Genomic DNA, 12,947 nt, shown 5'->3' with positions numbered 1-12,947 from the left:
CACGGAATTAGGCAACTTTACCCTACTGTATTAGGTAATGGCTTTTCACGAAAGGTTCCACAACATATTTGCGTGGTCTAAGATGTCATTTCTTGAACTATCGTTATGAAATCATCCTGATGGCCTTAACTCTGCCAGAATAAATAAATATTATTATTATTATTATTATTATTATTATTATTATTATTATTATTATTATTATTATTATTAAATGACACTCGGGAGGAAATTAAACGCAGAATAAATATGGGAAATGCGTGTTATTATTCGGTTGAGAAACTTTTGTCATCTAGTCTGCTGTCAAAAAATCTGAAAGTTTGAATTTATAAAACAGTTATATTACCGGTTGTTCTGTATGGTTGTGAAACTTGGACTCTTACTTTGAGAGAGGAACAGAGATTAAGAGTGTTTGAGAATAAGGTTCTTAGGAAAATATTTGGGGCTAAGAGGGATGAAGTTGCAGGAGAATGGAGAAAGTTACACAACGCAAAACTGCACGCATTGTATTCTTCATCTGACATAATTAGGAACGTTAAATCCAGATGTTTGAGATGGACAGGGCATGTAGCACGTATGGGCAAATCCAGGAATGCATATAGAGTGTTAGTTGGGAGGCTGGAGGGAAAAAGACCTTTGGGGAGGCCCAGACGTAGATGGGAGGATAATATTAAAATGGATTTGAGGGAGATGGGATATGATGTTAGAGAGTGGATTAATCTTGCACAGGATAGGGACCGATGGCGGGCTTATGTGAGGGCGGCAATGAACCTTCGAGTTCCTTAAAAGTAATTAAGTAAGTATTATTATTATTATTATTATTATTATTATTATTATTATTATGTGGCGGCTGGTATAGTTGAATGATCGTTGACGGACGTGAAATTAGCAGTCATCTGGTGGATCTTAGCCCTCCATGGGCTGTTTTTTCTGAATAAACTGATAAGCGCAATACCTCTGAGGTTAAGGCGTTGCGTTGCAAGCCGGAAGGTCGTGGGTCCGCTTCCAAATGGACTCTTGGATTTTCTCCAATGATTTAATCTTTCCTGCCGCTCTATAATCTTCAGATTCATTGAATCTCTAACTAAAATTAATATTAGGGTTAAATCTTTATGGGTAAAAGCAGTCTGTATGTAGAACTGATATTCCTACTTGTTTACCAGTGCCAAATATCTCGTGAGGTGAACTTCTCATTGGAGAAGTGAATAAAAGCGATAAGGGACAATTATTTTCAGAATAACGTCTTGTGAGATAGTAGAAACTCTGACGGACAAAGAAGGAAAGGTAGTAGAGAAATTATAGGAATGCAATACGCCTTCAATGGGTGCAGTGCTTTTGGGATCTAAAAATTAATCCATCATTATAAGAGGTTAAGATTAAATGACGCATCATATTATTTTTATTGAAGTTAAAATATAGTTATGTTGCATTAAAAATAAATAAACTTCCTGTTCACAACCATAAATACTACATACAATAATGTCTCATTTATTTTTCATATTTGTCATATACAGAGTAAATAATTTAATTCTAGACAGTGTCGAAGTCCTTCCCATCGTTGCAAAGTCGTAAGAGGATGCCTGAGATATACATCGACTCTTAGAAATGTTAGATTTCTTCAAAATTTTGGTAATGCCTCATATGGAAGCTCATTTCTTCTAGTTTTCAAATATATATAACTTTTACCCATAATCTCAATAATTTCATAATTATTTGGACATATTTTATAATTTAAACGCCATCTCCAGTGTCTGTTTTCTCCTATTTCACATTTTCCGATATTTATTAAGTTATACTTCCGACGGACAAAAAGTAACCTTCCAGTTGGACAAAAGGTTTCACTGAGGTACCAAATTAAAGCTTAAATATGTAGCTGTGTTGTAAACAAAAATTATTATTTTCAACCGATTATAATTGAAGAGTCCACTGCAAGAATGATGGATGTCATTTGGAATACATTTTGCAGGAGAAGCAATTGAAAGTTTGAAATGCTTGGCGCTCAAAGCTTAACTTGATTTTCCGATCATTACTGGACAATGACTATCAGTGTTAATGCCATATAACTCTGTATGTACATTCTATATGTCTTAAGCTATGCATTGACAGTCTTGGTTCATTTTCGACAAGAAAGTGACATCCATCATTCTTGCAGTGGACTCTTCAATTATTTTATCCCAAAAATATACAAATATACATACATGTTTTTCTAAAGTGCTTATAGATCTATAATGCGGCATATCTTTTGAATTATTCAAGATAAACAAATAATTTTAGTTAGTGGCATTCTCCATAAGTAGGGGATCATTTTTGCGAAAGACGTTTTATCCTAAGTCAATTTGTAATGGCGTTAGATTGGTCCAAAATTGTATTAACTTTTTCCAAAAAGAATGTTCTTTGGGCCCCAAACTCGATTTTCAAGTATGAATTATACTCCCAAGAATCAGTCACCAAATTGTGAAAGATATTAAGGAAGAAACGTGAATTTTTATCCTATTAGTAGATGTATACCTTATAGTTCGACCCATATAATAGTATAACTTGCACATGAAAAGTTAAATTTCCCTATAGTACAGTGGATTGAGCTAAAGAATACTTAAATCACAATTTATACTTCAATGATGAAGGGAATTTTAAGCCACCAAATGAGGGTGGGTAGTAACCAGGAAATTTCAGAGGAAATGCCTCGCCATATCCACCAAAGGAGCTCTTATAGAGAGGAAATGTTGGTTCAATTGGAGGAACAGGGAAATACGGACGAATAGGTTCGACTATGGGCTTATTGAAGAAGGATTTGGATTCGACTCCAAAATGAGGACCATAGAATGGACCAACTGACTCTATTCCGAAGGGAAATGCAGATTCAGAAACTGGATATGAGGAAACAACAGGTTCTGGATAGAAGAATTCACTTAAAACTGGTTTACCTATAGATTCAACATAAGGATAACGATAGTAGGGGGCAGACAGTTCAGCAAATGGATATGCAGGTTCTACTATAGGAAGTACAGGTTCAGGAATAGAAACGATCGATTCTGAAATGGGAAAGATAGGTTCAGCAATTGGATATACGGACTCAAGAAAAGGATATACTGATTCCGCAACTGGATATAGAGGCTCAACAATTGGATAAACAGGCTCAACAATTGGATATACAGGTTCAACAATTGGATATACAGGTTCAGCAATTGGATATACAGGTTCAACAATTGGATATACAGGTTCAACAATTGGAACTGCAGGTTCAACAACTGGAAATAGAGGTTCATAGAGAGAAAATATTGGTTCAGAAATAGAATATCCAGTTTCAATGATAGGACTTACAGGTTCAATAACAGGAAGTAGAGGTTCAGCAACAGGGAAAATTGGTTCAATGACAGGAGCTTCATAATAGGGGTAGGCGGATTCCACTACAGGCAAAAGAGGTTCAACGAAGGCCACGTTTTCAACTAGTTGGGGCTTCGATACGGCTGAGGCAAATTCGCTGGAGGATGCCGCGTTGCTGAGGAGTGTGGTAGACATGTGGCGGATTTTGGAGTCATCCCTCGAGAAAAACTTCTGATTGTAGTAGTTACCAGAAGTTTCCTTCTCTGCGAAGCCTGAAGCGGAGTTGAAACTCGGGAAGACAGGCACGCAATTTGCGAGTGCCAGAGCGCACAGAAACACTGGCAGCACCTGGAAATAGACAAGCCATCAACTGCTTTTCTGCACACAATTACATAAAAAGTTATATTTTTATGTGTGAAACTTTGCAGTAAGGAAATACTTTTATTTCTACACTGAAAACTGTATAACTTGGAACTATTACTTACTTAATTACTTACTTGCTTACAAATGGCTTTTAAGGAACCCGCAGGTTCATTACCGCCCTCACATAAGCCCGCCATCGATCCCTATCCTGTGCAAGATTAATCCAGTCTCTATCATCATATCCCACCTCCCTCAAATCCATTTTAATATTATCCTTCCATCTAGTCTCGGCCTCCCCAAAGGTCTTTTTCCCTCCGGTCTCCCAACTAACACTCTATATACATTTTTGGATTCGCCCATGCGTGCTACATGCTGAAATGTCTGGATTTAATGTTCCTAATTATGTCCGGTGAAGAATAATTTGCATTATGTAACTTTTTCCATTATCCTGTAACTTCATCCTTCTTAGCTCCAAATATTTTCCTAAGAACCTTATTCTCAAACACTCTTAATCTCTGTTCCTCTCTCAAAGTGAGAGTCCACGTTTTATAAATTCTAACTTTCAGATCTTTTGACAGCAGACTAGATGACAAAATCTACTCAACCGAATAATAACTTCGAACTATAAATAGTAAAATAGTTTTTTTATATGTAAATTATTATATCTTTAAATATTTGAGCATACATAAAAACAGACTTACTGAACTGTCACTAGAAACCCGTCTCCACACAAATCTTTTAAAAATATTTTTACACAATTGCGTGTTACTTTTTATTGAAGAGTAAGAATGGTATTTCATGAGTATTTTTCATTAAGGACATCAATTTATCTAAAGACATTACTAATATTATATTAGATATACATAAAATGCAGGATTTAATCTTTCATAACTCCAAATGTTTAAATAGAGACATATCTACCTTATAAAATAGTTCTAGTGTATTACTTAGGTTAAAATTTTAAAATTAGAATGCTTCTCGATGACTTGGAATCTAGTGCCAATTAAACATGCCTACAAATTTGCTTGAACAACTTCAAAATAAATTTTAATTGTTATCCGCAATGTGATATATATATATATATATGATGCTATTTGTCAGTGTTGTTAGTATACATTATAAAATATTTTATTTTGTCTTCTTACAAATCTCGTAATATTTTCCTTATTCCAAAAGTAAATACAAATTCACATTTCTATTCTCCTATTTACAGAGTTATTCCTACTTACAAGGGAGAAATAGTTTATAATGAATTTTAAACAGTTCAAACACTCCTTTGATATTTTTTAAAATGATAAAGCTTATATTACATTTTATTGTATTAAGATTAATATTAAACGAATTTTGGATTTTTCAACTTCTGTTTCTTAATTTTTTTTGGAGTAACGGTCAGCGCATCTGGCCGCGAAACCAGGTAGTCCGGGTTCGAATCCCGGCCGGGGAAAGTTACCTGGTTGAGGTTTTTCCGGGGTTTTTCCTCAACCCAATATGAGCAAATGCTGGATAACTTTCGGTGCTGGACTCCGGACTCATTTCACCGGCATTATCACCTTCATATCATTCAGACGCTAAATAACCTAGATGTTGATACAGCGTCGTAAAATAACCCAATAAAATAAACAAAAATTTATTGTCTACATCATGTACCTTTATTGTATATTTATTGAATAGCTATTGTTATATGTATTTATAAATCTACGTTAACTTATCAATGTATTGATATGCGTAATATTTGTAATTTTCTATTAAATAATTAATTAATTAACGTGCAATATTGTTTTGTGAAATAGATAGTCAATATGAACAAGTTTCTGTCCAACAGTTACGGAGACTACGCTATAAACAGGTAGACCTATGTCAAAGACAATCTTTTCGTTATAGTAAGGGAAGACAGCTGGAACATGTTATATTACATTTATTACCTTGTATATTGAACTGAAATGAAATAGTCACTTCACAAAACAAGAAAAAAATATTATTAATTTTTTTCCAGTAAATTATAAAAAAATATTTATGGAAAGATTGACATGAAATTGGGCTTCGTAAAAAAAATGTAAACCCCCTTTTCGTAAAACTGCAATAATGTTCTTTTTTGTGCTACGTCATAGTCGTTTTTGATTGTCATTTGTCAGGTACGAACTTACTGCGAACGCCATTTTCGCCGTGACTACTGCTGTGATGTACAGAAGTGATGTGAAAGTAGGTACAGACTAAGATGTTAGGTTATTTATATAGAAGATCTTTTCGCGCTCTACACGCTAAAGACTCACAGTTGTTTCTTTTACAGAAATTCATGACTCCAAGCTACAATATTGCATGCGGAAGAGTAGCATTGTTTACGAGTTCCCATGATGCTCTGCTCAATGTTTGTTTCCAAATGAATCACGCATGCTGCATTTCATAGCGTATATATCTATAATAGGTAATGTTTATTACAGCTAGTTTGTTTAAAGATACTTACCTGTGTTAGTAAATAGCGTATGTCTGAATATGAACATTGTTAGGAATCAGTTGTGGTGGAAAAGTCTGTCCCGTGATATCAACGTAAACATCGGATTCAGACTTTGGTATATATTGGTGTCAGGTTCCATGCGGTCACGTCACAACACAGCTCCAGTTCCTACAATCAAGACCGAATCAGCATTTTCTACTATGGAGCTTGCAGTAAGTAAATCTGACTTGTAAAGTGAATAAACTAGGAACGTCAGCAGAACTGTCATATTAATAGTCTTCATCATTCCCAACTAAAACTTAAGAATCATGAAATTAAAATGTTACATACTGCTAGAAGCTTATTAAACCAGAATGACACATTTATAACATAAAACAAAATACTCTACATTAATTATTCCATAAGACAGGCATTTTCATTGCTTACATGTTCTACTTACTGTTTTATTTATTCATCATCATGAGCTCAAAGAATTTGAATGACCACAAGGGTCCTGAATACAATACACATGTACAATACAATGTGATATTTGAAACATTAAAGAAAAAAGAAAGTTAATTGTTGAAGGCAAATAATATAAGTGGATTAATTGAAATAGAGATGATGATGTAATATTTGGAAGTTTCCTAGTACCCGGTACTCGTTACATAAGCTGTTAAGTCAGTCATTGTTGTATAATAATAAAAAAATGTATATTTTCCCTGGACCAAAAATATATTACAAACTGACTAGAATCACATCTAGTAACAACCTATTAAAATTCTTTTCAGAAAGAAGCCACTATGTAAACACAAAAACGACCTATGTAACAAGTACCGGGTACTAGGAAACTACCTAATATTTGAAGAGAATCCATTTGGAATCTTGCGTACACTACTTTTAACACTTGAATATAATTAATTGATTAGCTAGCGGACTTACTCGTATTAATTATGTAAGATTTGTGCGGCTTACAGCTGTTTCAGTGCTTCACGCACCATCCTCAGAGCCTACTAGATCTCGGCGTCATCTCGAACTTCTCTGCCTGTTATGTGGGTGTGTTTGATTGTTGAAAGGTGATGAAGAGTGGAGTCAATTTGATCACACACACACCCCGATCAAATTCTCAATACACAGATCAATTTCAGTACACACACACTATTTGACTCCACTCTTCAACACCTTTCAACAATCAAACATACCCACATAACAGGCAGAGAAGTTCAAGATGACGCCGAGATCTAGTAGGCTCTGAGGATGGTGCGTGAAGCACTGAAACAGCTGTAAGCCGTACAAATCTTACATAATTAACACGAGTAAGTCCGCTAGCTAATCAATTAATGAAGAGAATCCTTGATAATATCTATAAGAATAGACATTACATAATCAAAAGGAATGTGAAGTTCCTTAAGATAATTCCAAACAGCAAACCAATGACAGACCATTGTTTAAGAGGGACGTTGTACTTTCGAGAAAGATAAGACAGACAAGGTTCATATATGGACTTCTTCTCAATATCAACTTCGGTGGCCTGATTTAGGTTCCTTTCGAAACGGATAGTAGGGTCAAGAATAAGAGCCCGTTTTAAGCGTCCGTTGATAGCAATAATGTCTGCCCGTCTAAAAGAACCATCTGATGATACAGAATGTACTTCCTCATAAATCTCCCAATTTAAAGTTTTTAACGATGTCGCCAAAGCATGTCGTACACGATGATGTCTAGCATTGATCAGCAGCTCGCCTTTAGGGCATTGTCCAAGCACGTGTCCAAGTGTTTCAAGCTCGCTACAGACTGGATGACGGCAGCGGGTTGTGCTTAGAGTTCTGCCCGGTATTGCGTGAACAGCCGAAATATTGCTTGACATTTTTAAAGCATTGGTCCATTCTGAGGAAGATAGGCCCTTTCGATTGCTTACCCATGAGTTAGCCTTGGGGAGATCACTATAAACAATAACTCCTTTATCACGCAAGGTATGGTTTGTCCAAGTTTGGAATGCGTCATTTCTTAAGTGTTTACGAATTTTACGACCTGACCAGTTGATAGCATCAATAGTTGTGATATTCAATTTTGACAGAGCAGAAACTTTTTCGCTTACAAGGTCCCTAACAATGTGGAGATGGGAGTCATCAACACGAAGAAGAGTATTACAGATATTTATGTGTTGCACATAAGCTTCCCAAAATGCTTTCATTAATGAAAGGCCACGATATTTTTTAGGGGAGTAAATCATTCCGTCAGGGCAGTCATGAGGAAGACCAATAAGCTCTTTGCATGCTCCTCTGGTAACTTTATCTAAATCATTAAGAAATTTGGTTTTGATTTGGTAGAGTGGAGCACACTGTAAGGGATAAGTAAGAGTGGGCCAGAGATATTGATTCACTGATACGTAATTTCCATTTCATACATGTTTTATTATTCTTCCTATCCCAAGACCATTAAGAACATTAATCATGTTTGTTTCCTATATTTTAAAATTATGCTTTTATTTTAATTTTCATTTTTATGTACGTAAATAATTATACACAATAAGGCCAGAATTCACGCTGTATTCACATTGGTTTATAATGACTTATTGAAGAATGTATTCATGACTAATTTATAAATATGTTAAAGGAATAACATTTCTCTTGCACCGAAAATTGATAGCCTACTTTCGAAACTACGATAAAAATTAAAATGTCAGAAATGATGACTTGCACGTTTTTAAAAGAATTCATTTCACATAGACAAAAATATTAATATCTAAATGCTTATTTTGTAAATAATGGTGTAAACCTGCTTGAAAATGGTTTAGGAACAGAAGTATTTGAGCAATGAAATATTTATTTCATATTTTCATTTTTTGTGAAAATAAATTTTATGTTTTGGTAAAATTTCCTTCATATCATACCGGCCTGAAGTCATGATGATAGTTGTTTTGAAAAAAAGACTCACAATAACAATTAACCAATTAACTAAAAATCTAAATATCATAATACAGTTTACCCAACCGAGAATATACACAGGGGGCCAAAAAAACGGCTCAAACTGAGAAATACTCTATTTTCGGAAATACATAACATTAGTTTATAATGAATACACTGTTGGAAAGAACAGACTTTAAAGATGAGGAGGACTTTTTATTATGATGCCAAAAATGTGGTTTTTGAAGAAATTTATTACTTCAAAATGCAGAAACATAAATTAATAATAATTAGTGATATTTCAAATAATCAAAATTAAAAATGATGCTCTATGTGACTGCCATTTGCCCGCACAACCATTTGTAGGCGTCTTCTCCATTGTCCAATAGCACCTGATATCTGTCTTTGATCAAGCCGGTCCCAACATTCAAGAAGGCGTTGTCTTAAATGTTCAATATTACGAATTCCTGTTTTGTAGTAAACTGCTTTTTGTAGTTGACTCCATACAAAATAGTCCATAGGATTAAGATCTCGTTTGAAACTCCAGCGGAAACCATCAGAGAATCTGAGAAATGGGATATTTCACGCAATAATCTCTCAGGAGGGATATCATGTCCATATCTTGCTAATCAATCGTTGTACACTTGAAACAGACCATTCTCGCTGAGCGCAGTTCCTTACAATTTGACGGGCTGATAAATTATCATATTGGTGCAAATTTTTAATGAAAATCTTGTCTTCCTTCGTTAAGCGATCCATTATTCACAAAATGAGAACTCAAAACGGAAGAAAACAAATGATGATAGCACAACAAACGGCTTGGCCTGCTGAACTCGTAAGACCATAATGCTTAGTTCGGCATAAACGATCGATTTTTGCACTGCCTTACAAAAAATAAAAAATAATGTTTAATAAATGGTAAAAAGTTAAATATTACAGTACTTTTCCGGTCTACAAGGACCAGTGGCGTAGCATGAAATTTTGAGCAGGGGAAGCTAACTCAAATTGTCTTCCATGTACAGTAGTGGCAAAAAAAATAACCGGACCGACCCTTGTAGTTGATTTCAGAGCCTTGTTCACTCAGAGTACGATAGACTGGTAACTAAGACTTTCGTAGTTCGAATCCTGCCTGGGAAGGGAACTTTTTTTTTTGTTCCTTATTCAAATTTATTCCCAATTCTTTTCGATTGTAGCGATATTTTACTGCTTAATCAACTTATTATTCCCAGAACATGAATTTTACCAGCAATCGAAAAGTATTGGGAATAAATTTGAATAAGGGACAAAAAAAGTTTCCTTCCCAGGCAGGATTCGAACCACGAAAGTCTTAGTTACCAGTCTATCGTGCTCTGGAGTGAACAAGGCTCTGAAATCAGCTACAAGGGTCGGTCCAGTTTTTTCCTCCCTACTGTACATATGAGAAAACGTATTGCAAAAATATAGTCTTAAAATAAATAGTAGTCAATGTCAGCAGTCCGAAGATTGGTTGGAACCTCGTAAATAACACCAATAAGACATGACCTCAAATAGTACGTAGTAAATTATGATTTCATGGTTTACACATATCTCTAAGAAATAGACACGTATAAGTATAATTTAACATTAACTTACTGTGATATATTTTAGAGAAAGCACAATATTAACGGTCAATAAATACAGTATTAGTAATTAATTACGTAAGTATGCGTCTGTCTTGGTTGTGTCCTTCACTGACAGCAAGGGAGTCGGTCGTTTTTTAAATCACACTTTTGTTCGTAAGTCAGTCTTGAAAATGTAATTGTCTTAAACATTCAGTAAATTGGTGTCAGAAACTGTTATTTCACTCATTATTTATTATATCAGCCACAATGCACACTAACACTTCAACTAAACACAACTCACGAAAGGGATAACTCGGAAACTAAATTATTTTCAATGTTAAAGCTAGCTTCTTGCGAGCCTTGCGACCAGGGCAGTTTTGTTAGAAAGAGATGGAAAATCTGCGGGGTGGGTTACACAGAAGAATGAGGGGATTGGAAGCTGGTGTGTGCAGGCTTCATGTTTACTGCTGCATCACAAATCATCCTAAGCTGCCGCATCACAATATTTAACGCGTAAATATAAATTGTATAGAAATTAATAAATAATTTTGTTCATAAACTGCAGGTTTGTTATGAAATTATTATTAACTGGGGAAGCTGAGCTTTTTAGCTTACATTGACGCTACGCCACTGACAAGGACTGTGAAATTTGCCTGTGAAATAAACTTTGAAATGAAATCATTAGCTACTGGAATATAATCATTTAAATTTTGTGTCTTTTTTTTTGGTCCACTGTGTATATGTTTGGCGCAATTACAGGGATTTTATGAATCATCTGTCACTTTTTTCTTTTTTTTCTTTTATATTCTGCATTCATTTTTTTAATGTGTTTCTATTTGAATAGCACGTCATCTTATTTTCAGATCCTTTTGGTAGTCTTGGCAACAGTATCAGCTGACATCGCCCCTTTTCCATTGCCTCCCAGCCAAAACATCGCCAGCAGTGGAGTCGAGAACCTAAATATCGGCAACTTCTACAACCGAAATTCATTCGCCAAAGATGAATCAAAAGTCCGTCATCTGTCCACAACGCACTCCAACGCTGCCGAAGGCACCAAGGACATCGCCACGGCCATCTCTGAACCAGTTGCTCTCAAAGCCATAGAACCAATACAGCCTTACTACAGCTTCCCAGTTGAGAAAGTCTACCCCAGCGAGATCTCATACCCTCGTTTTGCCTCTCCTCTGGAATACAAGTTCCCAGAAAGAAATGACTTCTACCCCAGTTCTTATATCTCTCCTTACTACAGCCCCGCTGTTGAATATCCATATTCCTTCCCTGCAGAATATCAGTACGGCGTGCCGTATGTCTCAGCGCCCGTCTACCAACCCGTGGAATACGTCGCTCAGCCTGTTGTTGAAGAATTCTACCCAGAGTTCCCAGTTCGCAGTCATTTCTCAGCCAATAACAATTTCAAAGGAGTTTCCGCAGCTGCAACTCCTGTTTCAAGTGCAAGTGAAATTGTGAAAGACAACACGTCTTACTCAAAGGACGTGTTACCAGTTGTGAATCCCATACCAGTTTAGAGGACAACAGAAGACATTGTAATTATTTATAAACTATGTGGGATTTTGAATAAATTATTACTGAAAACATAACACCTTGATTTTTCACTTCTATACTTAACAAGTTTACTTTATAAAGGTACAATTTATTATGTACGAATTGAACGGGTTACATCAGCTCCTTGTTTATGCGGATGACGTGATTATGTTAGGAGAAAATCCACTAACTATTAGGGAAAACACGGGAATTTTACTTGAAGTAAGTAAAGAGATAAGTTTGGAAGTAAATCCCAAAAAGATAAAGTATATGATTATGTATCGTGACCAGAATATTGTACGAAATCGAAACATAAAAATTGGAAATTTATCCTTTGCAGACATGGAAAAATTCAAATATCTTGGAGCAACAGTAACAAATGAAGAGTCCACTGCAAGAATGATGGATGTCACTTTCTTGCCGAAAATGAACCAAGACTGTCAATGCATAGCTTAAGGCGTATAGAACGTACATAGAGAGTTATATGGCATTAACACTGATAGTAATTGTCCAGTAATGATCGGAAAATCACAGTTAAGCTTCGAGCGCTAAGCATTTCAAACTTTCAATTGCTTCTCCTGAAAAATGTATTCCAAATGACATCCATCATTCTTGCAGCGGACTCTTCAAATATAAATGACAATCGGGAGGAAATTAAACACGGAATAAATATGGGAAATGCCTGTTATTATTCGGTTGAAAAGCTTTTGTCATCCAGTCTGCTCTCACAAAGCTGAAAGTTAGAATTTACAAAACAGTTATATTACCGGTTGTTCTTTATGATTGTGAAACTTGGACTCTCACTTT

The 12,947-nt window shown here is 35.4% G+C and overlaps 2 protein-coding genes across 2 annotated transcripts; one reads left to right on the top strand and one right to left on the bottom strand.

Annotated features, from left to right (window-relative positions):
- Nucleotides 1–1,462: 1,462 nt before the first annotated feature.
- LOC138704625 (zonadhesin-like) lies at nt 1,463–5,875 on the bottom strand. Its single transcript, XM_069832710.1, has 2 exons — nt 5,829–5,875; nt 1,463–3,669 (listed from the first exon to the last, which is right to left on the bottom strand). Exons 1-2 carry the CDS (start codon nt 5,838–5,840, stop codon nt 2,596–2,598), a joined length of 1,086 nt encoding a protein of 361 aa, XP_069688811.1. The 5' UTR covers nt 5,841–5,875; the 3' UTR covers nt 1,463–2,595.
- A 379-nt stretch (nt 5,876–6,254) lies between these two features.
- LOC138704626 (uncharacterized) lies at nt 6,255–12,196 on the top strand. The gene is made up of 2 exons (XM_069832711.1): nt 6,255–6,348; nt 11,462–12,196. Exons 1-2 carry the CDS (start codon nt 6,274–6,276, stop codon nt 12,122–12,124), a joined length of 738 nt encoding a protein of 245 aa, XP_069688812.1. The 5' UTR covers nt 6,255–6,273; the 3' UTR covers nt 12,125–12,196.
- The last annotated feature ends 751 nt before the right edge of the window (nt 12,197–12,947 follow it).

This window comes from Periplaneta americana, chromosome 8 (assembly GCF_040183065.1).
Source record: "Periplaneta americana isolate PAMFEO1 chromosome 8, P.americana_PAMFEO1_priV1, whole genome shotgun sequence".
NCBI lineage: Eukaryota > Metazoa > Arthropoda > Insecta > Blattodea > Blattidae > Periplaneta > Periplaneta americana.
The sequence above is the reverse complement of the archived record's forward strand: the minus strand, read 5'-3'. Positions and strand labels throughout refer to the sequence as shown.